Raw genomic sequence first — 18952 nt, 5'->3', positions numbered from 1 at the left:
TTGACCTACATACAGATTTCTCAGGAGGCAGGTAAGGTGGTATGATATTCCCATATCTTTACGAATGGGGTCTAAGTCTATGGAGGGTGGAAAGTTTTCTGATCTAGGTTCTGCATGTAAACACAGTTGAAGCTATAGTCTCATATTGGCACTATTCACCCTTTGATCCATCTGGTTCTTTTAATTATGAATAATTGCATCACTCAAGGAAATCTACTTTTCTTTCTCAACAGATGTCAGATTTCCAACAGGCCCAACAACTCTTCCTCCTTTTCCTGCTCAGCCTTGAGGTAGGATCAGGCAGCATTTACACATGACCAGAATCAACTCTATTTTTGTCAAGACAGACTTTTGTAAGGTTGCTAGTAAGTTGACTCTTCTTTCATTTCAATATTTCCGAGCTCTTCCTCTTCAGCTGCTGTGCAATGTATTCTATGGACCCCCTCATATGGTGCTCAATAGGCAGCACTGTCGACTATCAAAACACAGGGCCTGCATTTTAATATGTAACCCAGGAGGCTGGGCTAGAAATATAAAAATACACAGAATAAGAACTCCTTTAGCAGTCCCTCAGTATAAATTAGGGAGCCATGGCTCACAGCCAAAGTAACAACACATGCTGGGGGACAGAGAAGGACCTGGACACTGTGGTCCTGTTCACAGTGGGAAAAATTAAAGCACCATGAGTTTCTTTGCCTAAAACTAAGGAACTACACCCAGGTAGGTCCACAGACCCAGTGTCCCCTTTTCTCATATTTTTTGCTTTGTAGGAGAACCTGAGTACTGTTCTTTGAAATCCTTTTTTTTAAACATAATTTTATTTATTAGCCTATTTTTGGATCTTCGTTGCTGCACAGGCTTTTTCTCTAGTTGCGGTGAGCATGGGTTACTCTCCAGCTGCGCCGCTTGGGTTTCTCATTGTGGTGGCTTCCCTTGTTGAGGAGCTCGGCTTCTGGGGCATGTAGGCTTCAGTAAGTTGAGGCTCCCAGGCTCTAGAGCGCTGGCTCCGTAGTTAGGGCACATGGGCTTAGTTGCTCCTCAGCATGTGGGATCTTCCCGGATCAGGGACCAAACACATGTCTCCTGCATTGGCAGGTGGATTCATTACCACTGAGCCACCAGGGAAGCCCTGAAAATACTTAAAGTGACAGAGACTTAACCATTTTCATGTTATCATCATCATCCTATTTCCCTCCAGCTCTTGTTAGCAATGGGATAAGGCTTGTCCCCGTGACTCCTGGCCCTGTGGGTCTGGTTCCTTCCTCTGGATGAAACAGCATAAAGGTTGGTTTTTACCCGCTCCTGGATCCCATCATTCTGCATCTAAGAAAACTGCACGTTGACTCACTTACTACTGCTTGTGTGCATCTGGCCCCAAGCCCCTTGTCAACCAGTGGAAGTGTTTGGCAAGAACACCAAAATGCCACCAAGGGAACGCAGGATGCAATAAAGCCTCTTTGTTACAGTCCCAGGGACATCTGAAGTGCATTTTAACCAGGGCAGATGCACACACCACCTCCACAGTAACACACTGTACCCAGCCCAGCAATAAATATTGCTGCATTGACAGCACTGTAATTCATCCAGAGCAGACAGAGCAGCTGAATCCCAGAGTCCAACGTCTCATTCTCCATCCAAATTCTTCCATAAAGAGATGCCTTCAGGGAAACTTTTTCTCCCCTGAAAATTCAGGTTGTAAATTACCTTTGACAAATTAACTTTCACTTCTCCTTGGAGACAGATTTTAAAAGGAGAGTGTCTAGGAGAGTACATTAAAGGCTTTGCTGTTTGGTGGTCTGTTGGATGGGCTGGGGCAGTTGGGCTTCTTTTGTTTCGACAAAGACTTACAGCCATAATTCAGTGTCTATCCCTAAAAATCAAGTCAGGACATGAAGTAAAGGTAGCAGACACCTGGAAGGGGGCTGCCAAAGCCCCACTCCCAGAAAGACTCTCCAGAAACCATTACATTTGGGCTTACACTCAGAGAAAGAGAGAAGACTCAAGTTTGATCTGCTTCACAGCAGGACCATTCCAGCAAAATGCTCTGAACCAACTTCTTCCAAGCCAGCTCCTCTGGGAGTTACAGGAGGCTCTATGTGGCCCCTGGAAAACACACTGACACTTTGCTCCAGGAAGTGACATACACACTCACCAGAACTCAGGCACATCTGTTTCCACACCTGCTTATGCCAATGGCACTTATTATGGTCATTAAAGTACATAATCCAGCATTATTTAAATATATAATATTTATGAGGAAATATGAAAGTAAAAAGAGTTCTTTCTAGGAAAGCTACGTTGGCTTCGAAAGGACACCATACAATGAATAAAACCTATTTTAGAATGAGGTGTGAAAGATAAAACTATAAGTGATATTATATATAATATCATATATATAAGAAGATATTATAAACATCTGACTTTTGGATGTAGTTTACTCAAGGAAGACAACTGAGGACTCCTATCTGGAAACTTGATCTGCTTTACAGCAGGACCATACCAGGAAAACACTGGAATGGCCAATTAAGAGGACAACTGAGGGTCATTTCGATAACTCTCACCAAAAGACCTTGGCTTTCATTAAAAGATTGGTGACTTCCTGGATAGTTGTATGATTTAAGTTTCAGTTCAGTTCAGTTCAGTTCAGTCACTCAGTTGTGTCTGACTCTTTGCGACCCCATGAATCACAGCACGCCAGGGCTCCCTGTCCATCACCAACTCCCAGAGTTCAATCAGACTCATGTCCATCGAGTCAGTGATGCCATCCAGCAATCTCATCCTCTGTCATCCCCTTCTCCTCCTGCCCCCAATCCTTCCCAGCATCAGAGTCTTTTCCAATGAGTCAACTCTTTGCATGAGGTGGCCAAAGTACTGGAGTTTCAGCTTCAACATCATTCCTTCCAAAGAAATCCCAGGGCTGATCTCCTTCAGAATGGACTGGTTGGATCTCCTTGAAGTCCAAGGGACTCTCAAGAGTCTTCTCCAACACCACAGTTCAAAAGCATCGATTCTTCGGCACTCAGGTTTCTTCACAGTCCAACTCTCACATCCATACATGACTGCTAGAAAAACCATAGCCTTGACTAGATGGACCTTTGTTGGCAAAGTAATGTCTCTGCTTTTCAATATGCTATCTAGGTTGGTCATAGCTTTTCTTCCAAGGATTTAAGTTTAATAAATGCTTAATATATTGCATTTACTAAAGCATAATATATTTTCTTATACTTCACTAACTTTAAAAGACTTTTTTTGGTTAGCCCATCCAATTACAGGTCCTAGCACCAGAGAGTAAGCAGACCTCTCTATAGTTACAATGTTCAATGCTATCAGTGAAATGCTTAAAAGATATTCTACAAGGAATTCATGGTTTTGTTGATACTGACTTTTTAAATGAATAAGATTTTGATTCAATCATAAGTAACAAACATCTGGCAATAAAAAGTATATGTAGAAATCCCAATAGATCACTCAATCCACTTGAGAAAGATGTAGAAATTTAAAGTCTTTTCAAGGAATCTCCAAGTGTCCCTAAGAAAATAACAGGTTAATTTTCTTATTTTTAAGAGCCAGAAGAAGAAGCCTGTTGCAATACTCCTTAAATTATATATCCAGAAGTGAAGAAATGCTTGATTGATCTCATGATTTTCTCTGTTTTCCTTTCCAAAAGCATCACAAAGTAATAATATTAAATAAAACATGATATAAACCCATACCAAAAAGAGAAAAGGGAAAGATCACAGGAAATGGGAGCTCCATAAGTTTATAGAAGAAAGTCAACAGACTCATGGTACAATAAGCAGGAAGACCCACAACCTGTGGTATCTAGGAAGGGTGCAACTGAAAAATGAAATAGTATAAAGGCGGTCCAAGTGGCTAGAAAAGGCATAGAAAGAGTCAGAACTCAGAAATACCGACTGAGTTCATCTGAGAGCAAGGCAAAGGTGAAAAATGGTGAGACTATAAATCTATAGATGGGCAAGTAGAAATCCAAGCCATCAACTCTCATCCCCACTGGGCCCAAAACCCTTTCCCATCTGAGGCTGGAGCAAGTCTGGTGCTCAGGCATCCATTTCTTACATTTTTCCTAACCCCTGCAGAGACCAAAGAAAAAGAGTATGTCAGGCATACAAGATTAAAGTGAACTAGAGCCAGACATCCTGGAATGTGAAGTCAAGGGGGCCTTAGGAAACAACTATGAACAAAGCTAGTGGAGGGGAAGGAATTCCCATTGAGCTCTTTCAAATCCTAAAAGCTGATGCTGTGAAAGTGCTGCACTCAATATGCCAGCAAATTTGGAAAACTCAGCAGTGGCCACAGGACTGGAAAAGGTCAGTTTTCATTCCAATCCCAAAGAAAGGCAATGCCAAAGAATGCTCAAACTACCACACAATTGCATTCATCTCACACGCTAGTGAAGTAATGCTCAAAATTCTCCAAGCCAGGCTTCAACAGTACGTGAACCGTGAACTTCTTGATGTTCAAGCTGGTTTTAGAAAAGGCAGAGGAACCAGAGATGAAATTGCCAACATTCGTTGGATCATCAAAAAAGTAAGAGAGTTCCAGAAAAACATCTATTTCTGCTTTATTGACTAAGCCAAAGCCTTTGACTGTATGGATCACAAAAAACTGGAAATTCTGAAGGAGATGGAAATACCAGACCACCTGACCTGCCTCTTGAGAAGTCTGTATGCAGGTCAGGAAGCAACAGTTAGAATTGGACATGGAACAACAGACTGGTTCCAAACAGGAAAAGGAGTACGTCAAGGCTGTATCTTGTCACCCTGTTAATTTAATTTATATGCAGAGCACATCATGAGAAACGCTGGGCTGGAAGAAACACAAGCTGGAATCAAGACTGCCAGGAGAAATATCAATAACCTCAGATATGCAGATGACACCACCCTTATGGCAGAAAGTGAAGAGGAACTAAAAAGCCTCTTGATAAAGTGAAAGAGGACAGTGAAAAAGTTGGCTTAAAGCTCAAAATTCAGAAAACGAAGATCATGGCATTTGGTCCTATCACTTCATGGCAAATAGATGGGGAAATAATGGGAACAGTGGCAGACTTTATTTTGGGGAGCTCTAAAATCATTGTAGATGGTGACTTCAGCCATGAAATTAAACGATGCTTACTCCTTGAAAGGAAAGTTATGACCAACCTAGAGAGCATATTAAAAAGCAGAGACATTACTTTGTCAACAAAGGTCAGTCTGGTCAAGGCTATGGTTTCTCCAGTAGTCATGTATAGATGTGAGAGTTGGACTATAATGAAAGCTGAGCGCTGAAGAATCAATGCTTTTGAACTGTGGTGTTGGAGAAGACTCTTGAGAGTCACTTGGACTGCAAGGAGATCCAACCACGCCATCCTAAAGGAGATTACTCCTGAATATTCATTGGAAGGACAGATGTTGAAGTTGAAACTCCAATATTTTGGCCATCTGATGAAAAGAGCTGACTCATTTGAAAAGACCCTGATGCTGGGAAAGATTGAAGGCGGGAGGAGAAGGGGACGACAGAGGATGAGATGGTTGGATGGCATCACTGACTCAATGAACATGAGTTTGAGTAAACTCTGGGAGTTGGTGATGGACAGGGAGGACTGGTGTGCTGCAGTCCATGGAGTTGCAAAGAGTCAGATACGACTGAGTGAACTGAATTGAACTGAACTGAGACTACTTGGGAACAGACTTATATATCTTTTAATGTACCAAGTCCCCAACACTGAATCTAAAGTGAATTCACCTGTCCACACAGGTAAATTTGTCTCATGGTCATATGCTATTGGCTCAATCAAGAGTCAACCCAGAACTACCACACATCTGAAGCCCCCAATATAAAGAGAGGTACCAAGATAAGAACACAAGCAAATTACTCCAGAGAAGTCAAAAGAAAGAAAACTAAACCTTTGGAGACACAAGAGATGGTATAAAATTCTTTAAAAATTACCAGAATGTAATAAAATAGAAATAGAGATTCATTTTGATATTTGGCAAAACTAATACAGTTATGTAAAGTTTAAAAATAAAATAAAATTAAAAAAAAAAAGAATTAAAAAGCAAAAAAAATAAAAAAATAAAAAAAAAGAAATAGAGAAGGAGGAGCTATTGGAAATTAAAATATGATGCCCACATTAAAAACAAAATTCAATAGAAGGGCAGAGTGATAAAGCTGGAATTCCACAGGAGGAAAAAAAGGAAGAGGAGAGTTTTAGAAAGATAACATTAAAAAAAAAAATGGAGGGGGTTAAAAAAGGATACAAAGAACATTCCCAAGCTGAAAGACTTGTTTTATTAAAGAAGCCACGCCAGCACTCAGAACAACAAACCAAAAGACACATACACCTAATATACCATCATGAAATTTTAGAACGCTAAGGATAAATAGAAGATCGTCAAATCTCTGTAAGGAAAAATGAGTCACCAGAGAAGAAATGAGGCCGCAAGTGGCAGTGGACCTCTCAGAAGGCAGCACAGGGTGCCAGGCAACTGTGGGGTGATGTTCCAGGGAACATAACATCCAACTGAGAATGATACCCAGCCAAACTATTGTGTGTGTGTGTGTGTGTGTGATATTTACAAAGATTCAGAAAACTTAACATTTATTTATACAATGCTTCTTAGAAAGTACCTATCTTACTTCCCATGACTCCCTTCACTCTCCTTCCAACCTCACTCACCACACTCAAGGTTTCATCCACCCTGCCTGAAAGGAGAATATCAGGAAGTCCCATGGATGCCTGGTGTAGGGAGCGTGCCCATCCCTAAGTCAGGTATCCAGCCTAGACTGATGGGAGGCAGGACAAAACAGAACAAGCTTCCCAGGGAATTGACTGACGGGTTTTGTGACCAGAAAGGACCAAGAAGGTCAAAGACTACAGTGTCAGAAAAAGAAGAGCAATACTGTAAGGGCAAAATTATCACTCAGACGTGTCAAAAAACCTGGATTTCCAGGAAACAGATTAAGGGTTGCCAAATTACTATTGTTGCTGCTGCTGCTGCTAAGTCGCTTCAGTCGTGTCTGACTCTGTGTGACCCCATAGACGGCAGCCCACCAGGCTCCCCCGTCCCTGGGATTCTCCAGACAAGAACACTGGAGTGGGTTGCCATTTCCTTCTCCAGTGCATGAAAGTGAAAAGTGAAAGTGAAGTCGCTCAGTCATGTCCGACTCTTAGTGACCCCATGGACTGCAGCCCACCAGGCTCCTCCATCCATGGGATTTTCCAGGCAAAAGTACTGGAGTGGGCTGACATTGCCTATATTCACTCAATTCTTGTTCAGTAGCTAATAATTCTGAAGAACCATAGCAAATGATGTTATCAAATCATTCCACGGCTGGACTTTTTATATAACAATTATTTTTGTTATGTCCATTGACAGACTACATTATATTTAGGCAAGTCTCTTCATCTCCCAGGGTCAGATTTAAGCTAAAAACAGGAGGAGAAAGTGACCAAAAGGGTAATAATACTTGCCTCCTACCACTGTAGGAGGTTTCAAGATTTGTAATTAGATTGCATTTTCAAACTATTCCAGTGCTCCCCGGGGAGAAGAACTATAAAAGATAATCAATTATTTTCTCATCAAAAGGAGGCTAACAAAGAAAGACTTTAAGGATAGGGACCCCTTAATTTGTTTAAGCCTCTAGCTTTAACAAGATTTCCAGAGTGTTTAGAACTTCCTAGGGCCCAGTATCAACTCTGGCTTCCTCCAACAAATGGAATATTTATGGTATCTGAAAAATCCCTTTCTTGCTTGAAAAATATCACAGTAGCACTGTAACTGTGCCCATTCATTCAATTCGCTTAGTCTACTGATACCAATGGAGGACAGGGCCAGGTGGGTGGCAGTAAGAATGAATAGATATTGCCTCAACAGACCATGATAGCTCCTTCCACTCCCAGGGTCCAAGGTCCTGTGTTCACACCTCCACAGCTCTTCTTATCCTCTACCTGTGGAGATGAGTTGTCCCTCAACGTCAGCTCCAGAGGCCACATCTTCTCCACAAAGCTTTCCTGACCTCACCAGCAGAGGGTCATCAATTGGTATTTCATATAGACCTATCCATCTCACAGTATCTATCAAGATGAACGATTATTCCCTTGTTCAGCTCTTCATATAAAACATAAGGACAGAGTTTGTGTTTATTCATTGTCAGGACTCTCTTGGGGTCAACACTTTTTTTTGGATAAATGTGACAAATTAGACTCTTTGCAACACTACTCAGAGGCTTAGCCTCTTTGCAACATCACTCAGAGGCTTCAAGCAAACTGTAACCCATCATCTTCTTAGAAGCATAAATGTAAGAAGGGCCTTCATTCTCTAGAGGCCAAAATTAAAAGCCAACCGTATTTCTAGAATTCTTCTGCAAAGAACTCAGTACAAAAAATTCCAGTTTTTTTAAAAAGACAAATCCAGCTTCCGGCCTGGAGTATATAGAATTTAAGCCTTCTCTCAGAAGTGTATTGGTAGAGTTAAAGAAGAAGACAGCCAACCAAAGGTCATCTGAAATTGTGACTGGCTGATAATCCCAGAACAAAATTAGAGACCACTACTCAAGCATAAGGCCTCCACGAAGATGTTTGATTTAAAGGCTTGGGCTGAGTATGTTGTGGAATGGGCTGCAAAGGACCCATATGGCTTCCTTACAACAGTTATTTTGGCTCTGACTCCATTGTTTCTAGCAAGTGCTGTGCTATCTTGGAAATTGGCCAAGATGATTGAGGCCAGGGAAAAGGAGCAAAAGAAGAAACAAAAACGTCAAGAAAATATTGCAAAAGCTAAACGACTAAAAAAGGATTGAAGGAATGAACAGGCTGTGCGTCCAGAGGAAAATTGTTTGGAAAATTATGCATCTTTGAAAGGACCTATTAAGGTTTCTTTTTGGATCTTATGACAGTATTACTAAATGAAGTCTGAGTCTGTGGAAGAATCATGTCAGTTCTCACCTGTACTGTAGCAACTTTTCGGCTTCGGTATAGAACTCTGTTGACAGTTACTGTAAATCGGGATTTATTATGCTACAGATTCTTATAACTGACTTTCATTTGCCTTTTTGCAGCTTATGTGTGAATACTAAAATGAAAACATCCTGTGAAGAAAAGTGGCTTTAGATTATGAACTCTATTCAAAAATGGCTTAAAATGTGGTCCTGTTCTGGACAAAGATTAAGAATGTAAAAATCAAGAGTTGTTCTGAGCAGAAAAGCGTGGTTTGGCTTAAAAGATAAATGGTGTATTAATTACATCTCTTGATCATTACTTATTTCTTGGAATAGAATCATTTCTGGTTTCCTCAAAGCAAAATAATATTATTCAATGAGTACTTCTTTATTTTCTGTATTTTTCTTATTTTAGCTTTTGAGATACTGGTAATTACCAGATAGTCTGCATTTTTAAAAATCTAATTTTATAAAGAATTGTCTTGACTATGTAGAATACCACCTACTGGATATAATCATTTTTGTACTTATGAACACTGCCATTTTCTTAGAGATGACTTGAGTAGAGTAACACTATGATTTAAAGCTTAAGAGTAAAAATGCCAAACCTTGGAACCAGTTTATTCTCACTTGTGCTAAGTAGAAATGTGAAGTAGTTAACATGTCTTATCAGATAATTTGCTGATTATATAGATACCACTTTTGTTTTTTATTCCATTCTTTGTTTTAATTCATGTGGTGGTGATGTCCTTTACTTTTTGATCGGACAGGTTCACAGTGAAAATTAAAATTTCAACTTTCTTTTAAGGAGCTTTTAAAGAGTTACAGTTATGTTATATGTCATAAATGGTAAACAATATCCTCTTAATATTTGGAAAAACTTTGTTTGCATTGTATTAATGGGTGAAAAAAGTGTAAATTGTGTCAAAATGAGAATGTTATAATTAGAAATAAAGAGGTAAAGGATATTTCCTTCAGTTAAATAGTATAATTGGAACTTTTTACTCTTTAACATGGCTTTTTTAAATGCATGGTTGATAATTTTGTTTTCAGGAATAGCTTATTAATGTTTTCCTCACCTCTAATAATGAATTTTAATTTGCAAAAAATTGTCCAATAGCTTTAATTTAAAAATGAAACTAGATATTGAAATAAATTTGATACTTTAAAAAAAAAAAAAAAAAAGACAAATCCAAAAGAAAGGCATCCCAAAAAGCCTTGCAAATGACCAAAAAGGAGCTCTTCTTTTAATTTTATTTATTTTTAATTGAAGGATAATTGCTTTACACTATTGTATTGATTTCTGCCGTACATCAACATGAATCAGCCATATTTTTACATATGTCTTCTCCCTCTTGGACCTCCCTCCCACCTGCCTCCCTATCAGATCCCCCTAGGCTGTCTCAGAGCACTGGTTTGAGCTCCCTCAGCCATATAGCAAATTCCCACTGGCTATCTACTTTACATATGATAGTGTATATGTTTCCATGCTACTTTCTCCATTTGTACTACACTCTCCTTCCCCCCGACCCCCACCCATGTCCACAAGTCTGTTCTCTATGTCTCTGTCTCCACTGCTGACATACATATAGGTTCATTGGCACCATCTTTCTAGATTTCATATATATGTGTTAATACACAATATTTCTTTTTCTCTTTCTGACTTACTTCATTCTGCATAATAGGCCTAAGTTCATCCAACTCATTAGAACTGACTCAAATGCATTCCTTTTTATGGCTGAGTAATATTCCATTGTATATATGTACCAGAGCTTCTTTATCCATTCATCTGTCAATGGATGTCTAGGTTGCTTCCATGTCCTGGCTATTGTAAATAGTGATCAGTGGGGTACATATGTCTTTTTCAATTCTGGTTTCCTCAGGGTATATGCCCAGTAGTGGGACTGCTGGGTCATATGGTAGATTTATTCCTAGTTTTTCAGGAAATCTCCATACTGTTCTCCATAGTGACTATATCAATTGACAGCACTGTGAGAGGGTCCCCTTTTCTCCACACCCTCTCCAGCATTTATTGTTTGTAGATTTTTTGATGATGACCATTCTGACCAGTGTGAGATGATAGTTCATTGTAGTTTTGATTTCCATGAAAAGGAACTCTCAATACACAGCATATATTCACTCACATCACCAGCAAATGGGACTTGGGCTCTATTCCAGGAAACGAGATAGGGAAGCCCAGCATTCTGTACCACTGGGTCAGCAAAGAGGGTGGCGACATCCTTCTGAATTTAAGGATGGGGCTTCTCTGATGGTCCAGTGATTAAGAGTCTACCTTGCAATTCAGGGGACATGGGTTTGATCTCTGGTCCAGGAAGAGCCCATATGCTGTAGGGCAACTAAACCCATGTACCACAATTACCGCAACCACTGAAGCCTGTGCGCCCTGGAGCCCAAACTCCACAATAAGAGAAGCCACTGCAGTAAGAAGCTGATGCATTACAATCAGAGAGCAGCTCCTCTGGCCACAACTGAAGAAAGTCTACACAGCAATGAAGACCCAGTGCAGTCAAAATAACAAACTAAAATTAAATTATTAAAATAAATAATAAAGAACAAAGGACAAAGCCATGGAAAGATACACTGACATTCTTTCCTCTCTATTTTCAAGGATAATTTTATTTATTTATTTTCTAAATAAGAGATATATGTACACATACACACACAAGAATGGAACAAATTCTAAAGTTTTAAAGAAATGGAGAGTAAGGTCTTCTACTCTTGTTCCTGAGCCACCCATCTCCCTACTCTGCAGAGGCAACAACTCCTGCATTCTTTAAATATCCACAAATCCTTAATCTCTTCTGATGTGCAGTCAGGCATATATGATGGTCAGAACATGCCTACCAAGAAACAAATCCTAGGAAAACTCTTGGTTCTGACAGAAGCCTGGCCCTAAAGACTAAGTGAAGACCTCAGCAAGCATCAGGAGAGAGCTGGCTAACTTACACAAAGACTATGGAGGGTTTAGTGCCAACCCCTGCCCTGCCCATGCCTCCTCTTAAACATAGAACCTTTGCCTCAGCTTGTGCTGGCATTGTACGAAAAGATAGCAAAGTTAAGGAGGACAAACTGGGTATTCCATCACAGCAAATGTTGGCCAGGTAGAACGTCAAAGCAAAAAAGCCCTGTTAGTAGCTGCTTTGGGCTAAGTGCTGTCCACAAAATCTATATGCTGAACCCCGAACTCCCAGTACTCCTGAATGTGACTATATTTGGAGAAAGACCCTTTAAAGACATGGGTAAAATAAAATGATGTCATTAGGGCGGGTCCTAATCCAATCCAGCTGGTGTCCTTATAAAAACAAAATTTTGGACACAGACAGACCTATAAAATAAAGAAGGCTGAGCACAGAATAACTGATGCTTTTGAATTGTGGTGCTGGAGAAAACTCTTGAGAGTCCCTTGGACTTCAAGGTGATCAAACCAATCAATCCTAAAGGAAAATCAACCCTGAATATTCATTGGAAGGACTGATACAGAAGCTGAAGCTCCAATACTTTGACCACCTGATGCAAAGAGCTAACTCATTGGAAAAGACCCTGATGCTGAAAAAGATTGAAGGCAAAAGGAGAAAGGGGAGGCAGAGGATGAGATGGTTAGATAGCATCAATGACATGAGTTTGAGCAAACTCCGGGAGAGAATCAAGGACAGGGGAGCCTGGTGAGTTACAGTCCACAGAGACACAAAGAATCAGGCACAACTTGGTGACCAAACAGCAACAACACCTGTAATAGAAGGTGGCTGTCTTCAAGGAGAAACGCCTCAGAAAAATCACCCTGCCAACACCTTGATCTTAAACTTCCAGCCTCCAGATCTGTGAGGAAATAAATTTCCCCTGTCTGAGAAGGCAATGGCAACCCACTCCAGTACTCTTGCCTGGAAAATCCCATGGACGGAGGGGCCTGGTAGGCTGCAGTCCATGGGGTCGCTAGGAGTCAGACATGACTGAGCAACTTCACTTTCACTTTTCACTTTCATGCACTGGAGAAGGAAATGGCAACCCACTCCAGTGTTCTTGCCTGGAGAATCCCAGGGATGGGGCAGCCTGGTGGGCTGCCATCTATGGGGTAGCACAGACTCGGATATGACTGAAGCGACTTAGCAGCAAGCTACCCTATGCGTGGTTCTTTGTAATAGTGGCCATAGCAAGATAACATAGTAACAAGTATAATTAAAGTGTATTTGCAGACACATTTATAGTAGGTCACGACTCAATAATTCACAAGCTCCTGTTCAGTTTAGTTCAGTCACTCAGTCGTGTTGGACTCTTTGCAACCCAATGAACTGCAGCACACCAGGCTTCCCTGTCCATCACCAACTGAGTTTACTCAAACTCATGAGCTTACTCAAACTCATGTCCACTGAGTCGGTGATGCCATCCAACCATCTCATCCTCTGTCGTCCCCTTCTTCTCCTGCCTTCAATCTCCCAGCATCAGGGTCTTTTCTAATGAGTCAGTGCTTCGAATTACGTGGCCAAAATATTGGAGCTTCAGCGTCTGCATCAGTTCTTCCAAAGAATATCCAGGACTGATTTTCTTTAGGATGGACTAGTTGGATCTCCTTGCAGTCCAAGGGACTCTCAAGAGTCTTCTCCAACACCACAGTTCAAAAGCATCAATTCTTCGGGGCTCAGCCTTCTTCACAGTCCAACTCTCACATCCATACATGACCACAGGAAAAACCATAGCCTTGACTAGATGGACCTTTGTTGGCAAAGTAATGTCTCTGCTTTTGAATATGCTATCTAGGTTGGTCATAACTTTTCTTCCAAGGAGCAAGTGTCTTTCAATTTCATGGCAACAGTCACCATCTGCAATGATTTTGGAGCCCAAAAATATAAAGTCTGTCACTGTTTCCATTATTTATTTGCCATGAAGTGATAGCACCAGATGCCATGATCTTAGTTTTCTGAATGTTGAGCTTTAAGCCAACTTTTTCACTCTCCTCTTTCACCTTCATCAAGAGGCTCTTTATTTCTTCTTCACTTTCTGCCATAAGGGTGGTATCATGTGCATATCTAAGTTATTGGGATTTCTCCTAGCAATCTTGATTTCAGCTTGTGCTTCTTCCAGCCTGGCATTTCACATGATGTACTCTGCATATAAATTAAATAAGCAGGGTGACAATGTACAGCCTTGACGTACTCCTTTTCCTATTTGGAACCAGTCTGTTGTTCCATGTCCAGTTCTAACTGTTGCTTCCTGACCTGCATACAGATTTCTCAGGAGGCAGGTAAGGTGGTTTGGTATTCCCATCTCTTTCAGAATTTTCCACAGTTTGTTGTGATCCATACAGCAAAGGCTTTGGAGTAGTCAATAATGCAGTAGATATTTTTCTGGAACTCTTCATGCTTTTTTGATGATACAACAGATGTTGGCAATTTGATCTCTGGTTCTTCTGCCTTTTCTAAAACTAGCTTGAACATCTGGAAGTTCATGGTTCACGCACTGATGAAGCCTGGCTTGAAGAATTTTGAGCATTACTTTACTAGCATGTGCTGCTGCTGCTGCTGCTAAGTCGCTTCAGTAGTGTCCGACTCTGTGCAACCCCATAGGCGGTAGCCCACCAGGCTCCGCTGTCCCTGGAATTCTCCAGGCAAGAACACTAGCGTGTGAGATGAGTACAATTGTGTGGCAGTTTAAACATTCTTTGGCATTGCCTTTCTTTAGAATTGGAATGAAAACTGACCTTTTCCAGTCCTGTGGCCACTGCTGAGTTTTCCAAATTTGCTGGCATATTGAGTGCAGCACTTTCACAGCATCAGCTTTTAGGATGTGAAATAGTTCAACTGGAATTCCATCACCTTCACTAGCTTTGTTGTAGTGATGATTCCTAAGGCCCACTTGACTTCACATTCCAGGATGTCTGGCTCTAGGTGAGTGATCATACCATTGTGGTTATCTGGGTCGTGAAGATCATTTTTGTATAGTTCTTCTGTGTATTCTTGCCATCTCTTCTTAATATCTTCTGCTTCTGTTAGGTCCATACCATTTCTGTCCTTAACTGTGCCCATCTTTGCATGAAATATTCCCTTGGTATCTCTAATTTTCTTGAAGAGATTTCTAGTCTTTCCCATTCTGTCCTTTTCCTCTATTTCTTTGCGCTGATTACTGAGGAAGACTTGTACATAGAACCACAGAGCCACTCAACCCAATGGAAGCTAGAGGAGTCTCCAGCCAAATCTCAGTCTGGGAAGTCAAGGTACTTGAGTTCTAATCCCTTTCCTCTTTCATCCTTCCTTTCACTGCTCTGTCTGTCAGTTCTGTTCAATTCAGTTCCATCATTCCTCATTCAACACCATCCAATAAAGCTCACCTCATCTGTCCACATGTCAGTTTCTGCCCAACTAAATCCAAATAAACACAGGCAGTAGTAACACACACCAGTCAAGGCCCTTTGCACTAGCATTCCGGATTCTACTTTGTAGTCATGTGTGTATGACAGACAGTCACTCCTCCAGGAATCATGGGGGAGAACTCAGGTGCGATTTACCTAATTGATCTACAAAAAGGATTACTCACTCTCCATTTATTCTTGATCACCTTAAAGGAAAAAAAAAAAAACAGGCCTTCTAGGTGCACACAACTTCTACATTCTACATTCTCCGTTTATCATGACTGTTTTCCTGACAGTTTTTAACACTGTCAGAATATTAATGCTGCAGGGCTCTATCTCAATCTTCTCGCTGATCTGATAATTATCTAACAAACTCGCTCCTCTACTGGAGCATCCCTCAGGCTGCCAAGCACATCTAAGACTGTTCCATCCATAGAACGTGATTTCACTTCCAGTTTGGCAAAACATTTGAGTCTTTTTTTTTTTTTTTTTTAATTAAACGAAAGTCAGGATATAATCTGGAGAGATATTAACATGCACTAAATCCAAAGAGTCTTTGGACCAACTTTTCTAAATCATATTTTCTAAATGAAGTCATCAACTTCCTGTGCTGAGAAGGTGATTAATTGGTGAGGGAGATGATGTAGAAAGCACTCTGTTGCCTTAACTCAGCATTTTCTGTTACCCAGCAGAGCTCACCAAGCCTTCTACGGAGAATGCTAACAAGTCTTCGAGCTCAGCAGTCAGTGGAGACCTGGCAGTTCCCTGAACCCGGGGTGACTGAACAAGCAGCCCTCTCCACCCCAACTTTCCTCCAAACTGGTCAGTGAAAGGCGGGAGTCTCTGCACCCCAGCTCTCTCCCATTTGTTAGCCAGACCCAGGGAGACAGCCTGGCTTCCAAATGGCGGCATGGCCTGCAGCTGGCTGGAACACAGAGGGGCTGAGGGGCGGGGGGCGGGAGTAGAGGGCCTTGCAGAGACTAAAAACAGAACAAAAAAAGACAGCCTCTGTAAAAGTTTTTTTTTTTGTGGGGGGAGGTGCGGTGGGGGTGGTTTGTCTATGGTTCTGGAGGCCCATTCCCAGACCTCCTCCACAGGAATGAACCAGCTTCCACAGACCCCTCTGTGTCATCAGGCCCAGCAACAGTTGTGATGTCAGGGTGATCGCTTGTCCTCCTTAAAGTGCTTCACGATCCCTTCGTCCCACTCTTGTGGTGGCAGAGGTGGGGCTTCACGCTGGCCAGAAGTGTGACCCCCATGCCTGGACTGCTGCACCAGGTGAATATGACACAGAATGAACTGAAAGCACAGAGCTAGATGTCTCAGTGAAGCTTGGATCCTAAACAGGAGAGGTACCATAATGGAATTCCAACATGAAACCTCCAGCACCGCCCCTCACCCCCTACCACAAGCTTGTGATCATCTCCAGTGGTGAGATTTAATTTAAATTAATGTGCTTAAGTCAATCAACCATTTGCAATGTGTAAGACCTTATTTCAATCCTGGTTGAAGAATGAAAAATAAGATAATCATGAAACAGTGAAAGGTGGACACCAACTGCATATTTTATATTATGAAATAATTGTTCACTGTTTTAAGTGTGATAATGGCAGAAAGTGGTTGCTTTGTCATAGAGACCTTATCTTTTTGGGACACATAATAAGATGTTTATGTACAAATGAAATGATGACTCAAAGGGTAGAAGGGGAGAGAATAGAGGTGTGAATAGACGATTATTGCTGGAGCCAGTGGGGAGGGTGGGGTCCACAGGGGTATGGGGCTGATACTACTCCCTCTACTTTTATAGGAGTCGGAACTTTCTCGTAATGAAAACTCTGATTACTCTTATCAATCCTTCCCCCTCCCCATTTTGAGGGTGCGACACAAGTCCAAGCACACCTGGGCAGGAACGATGATTCAGTCTACACCGCAGACTGTCTACGCTGTGGCATCTGAGCAGAGGAGCCAGGATTGGGAGCAGCTGCCCTCCTGCGCTGAGACAAAGGCCTGACGCTTCCCGCTCTGGGTCTTCGGGTCAGGAAGTGATCCCTGACCACCCCATGCTTCTCTGGAAACACAAACCAAATTCCGTTCCCCGGATGAGGTTTCTTTTCTCCTTAAGAAAATCAGGTTTTCCAGTTCGGGCAGGGGGCGGGGGTGGGGGATGGGGGTGTCAAAGGGTGTAATTGCAGGGTTCTGGCTGGCAAGCACACAGACCCAGTGCTCTGGGGTGTTTGGCCGGCAGCAAGGAGATTAGCAGATGAAAGGAAAAGATAATATTACCTGCTGGGGTTATCTTTCTTCGCACCAAGGGTCATGAACCCATTACTCACCATTTAAAAGCCCTGCAGGAGAGGGTCCTATGAATATATAAGTACAGACCCAAGAGGGGCTCCCCTGACAGCAGGAGAGACAGCCCGCCTTTCTTTTGTCCAGGATCCCAGGATCTTAAGAAACTGCAAACTCTTCAAGCATCTGGAGCAAAACAGTTTTTAACGTATCTGGCTCCCCAGAAGGGACCCACAAAGGCAGGACAAGGCCAGGCAGGACGTGCCATGTAAGGGTTTTACTTCAGGGGACAATCTTCTATCCTAGGCTACAGGGCACATTATGGGAAGAAAAAAGCCTTCCAGGGTTCCATTCCTAACCTTCTACTGTTCAAAGACTTCAAATTCATTCGTTTTTCAGGTTTGGAAATAGTTTATCTTTCAGACATATCCCGAAAAAGTGAATGAATAATACAATAGCCAAAAATACAGCCCTATTCCTTTCTCGGTCCCACTGCAAAGGCCCCCGCTATCCTATCCTGAATTTATATTAATTTAGTATTTCCATAAATAGCTTCAAGCTTCTGCCACATACATCTTTATCCCAAGGCAACATATAAGATTGCTCTGTACAGATTTAACCTTTACGTAAACAGAATCAGGTCACGTGAATCCTTCTACAGCTAGCTTTTCCTGCTCAAGCTATGTTGTGAGAGCCATGCGTGTTAGAACCTGTGGCTCCACTCAGTAAGCAGGATCACAGTTCGTCACCATCTGGGTTGTATCCTGTGGACATCTGGGTTGTCTGCAGTTTCTGTGAATAGCCCCGCTGTGGTTCCCTTCCGACCTGTGTGATAGTTTCTCTGGTACCTTCCCCACTGGGGCAGGATCCAACTTCTCCAGCTGGGGCTTAGCTACTCAGTAATGCAGGTATATCAGTCTCAACTCTGGATATAAAATAGACAACAAGGACCTACTGTATAGCATAGAGAAGTATACTCAATAGCTTGTAATAACCGAGAGTGGAAAAGAATATAAAAAAAGTATATTTATGTGAAAGAAAGAGTATATATATGTAGGTATAACTGAATCACTTTGCTGTACACCTGGAATTAACACAGCCATGTGTAAATCAACTATACATCAACAATTTTTTTAATACAAATAATGAAAATTAAAAAGCAGAGGGCTAAAATCAGGACAATTAAAACTAAAGGGAGATTGAGAATAAGATACACTAATCAAATATACATTCATTTAAAGAAGTGGGTAAAATAACCCAATTATAATTTGTAATTTATCCACATAATTATTCACATAATTCAATAACAACATAATACAGAAAATGGGAGGTTTTGATCTGAATAGAAAATACTTTGTATTTACA

At 41.4% G+C, this 18952-nt stretch overlaps 2 protein-coding genes across 2 annotated transcripts in view; one reads left to right on the top strand and one right to left on the bottom strand.

Annotated features, from left to right (window-relative positions):
* The window catches only part of ROR2 (receptor tyrosine kinase like orphan receptor 2), a 241976-nt gene that overhangs the window by 155628 nt on the left and 67396 nt on the right, over positions 1-18952 (bottom strand). The gene's annotated exons all lie outside the window — the stretch shown is intronic.
* On the top strand, positions 8416-9800 carry LOC129650522 (small integral membrane protein 15). Its single transcript, XM_055579112.1, has one exon. The coding sequence runs from the start codon at positions 8575-8577 to the stop codon at positions 8797-8799; it is 225 nt and encodes a 74-aa protein (XP_055435087.1). The 5' UTR covers positions 8416-8574; the 3' UTR covers positions 8800-9800.

This window comes from Bubalus kerabau, chromosome 4 (genome assembly GCF_029407905.1).
Source record: "Bubalus kerabau isolate K-KA32 ecotype Philippines breed swamp buffalo chromosome 4, PCC_UOA_SB_1v2, whole genome shotgun sequence".
Taxonomy (NCBI): Eukaryota; Metazoa; Chordata; class Mammalia; order Artiodactyla; family Bovidae; genus Bubalus; species Bubalus kerabau.
Note: the sequence above shows the minus strand (reverse complement) of the source record. Positions and strands in the feature narration are given on the sequence as shown.

What these genes read in the sequence shown, in the direction of transcription:
- LOC129650522 (XM_055579112.1), top strand. Translation starts at nt 8,575, where the DNA reads ATGTTTGATTTAAAGGCTTGGGCTGAGTATGTTGTGGAATGGGCTGCA.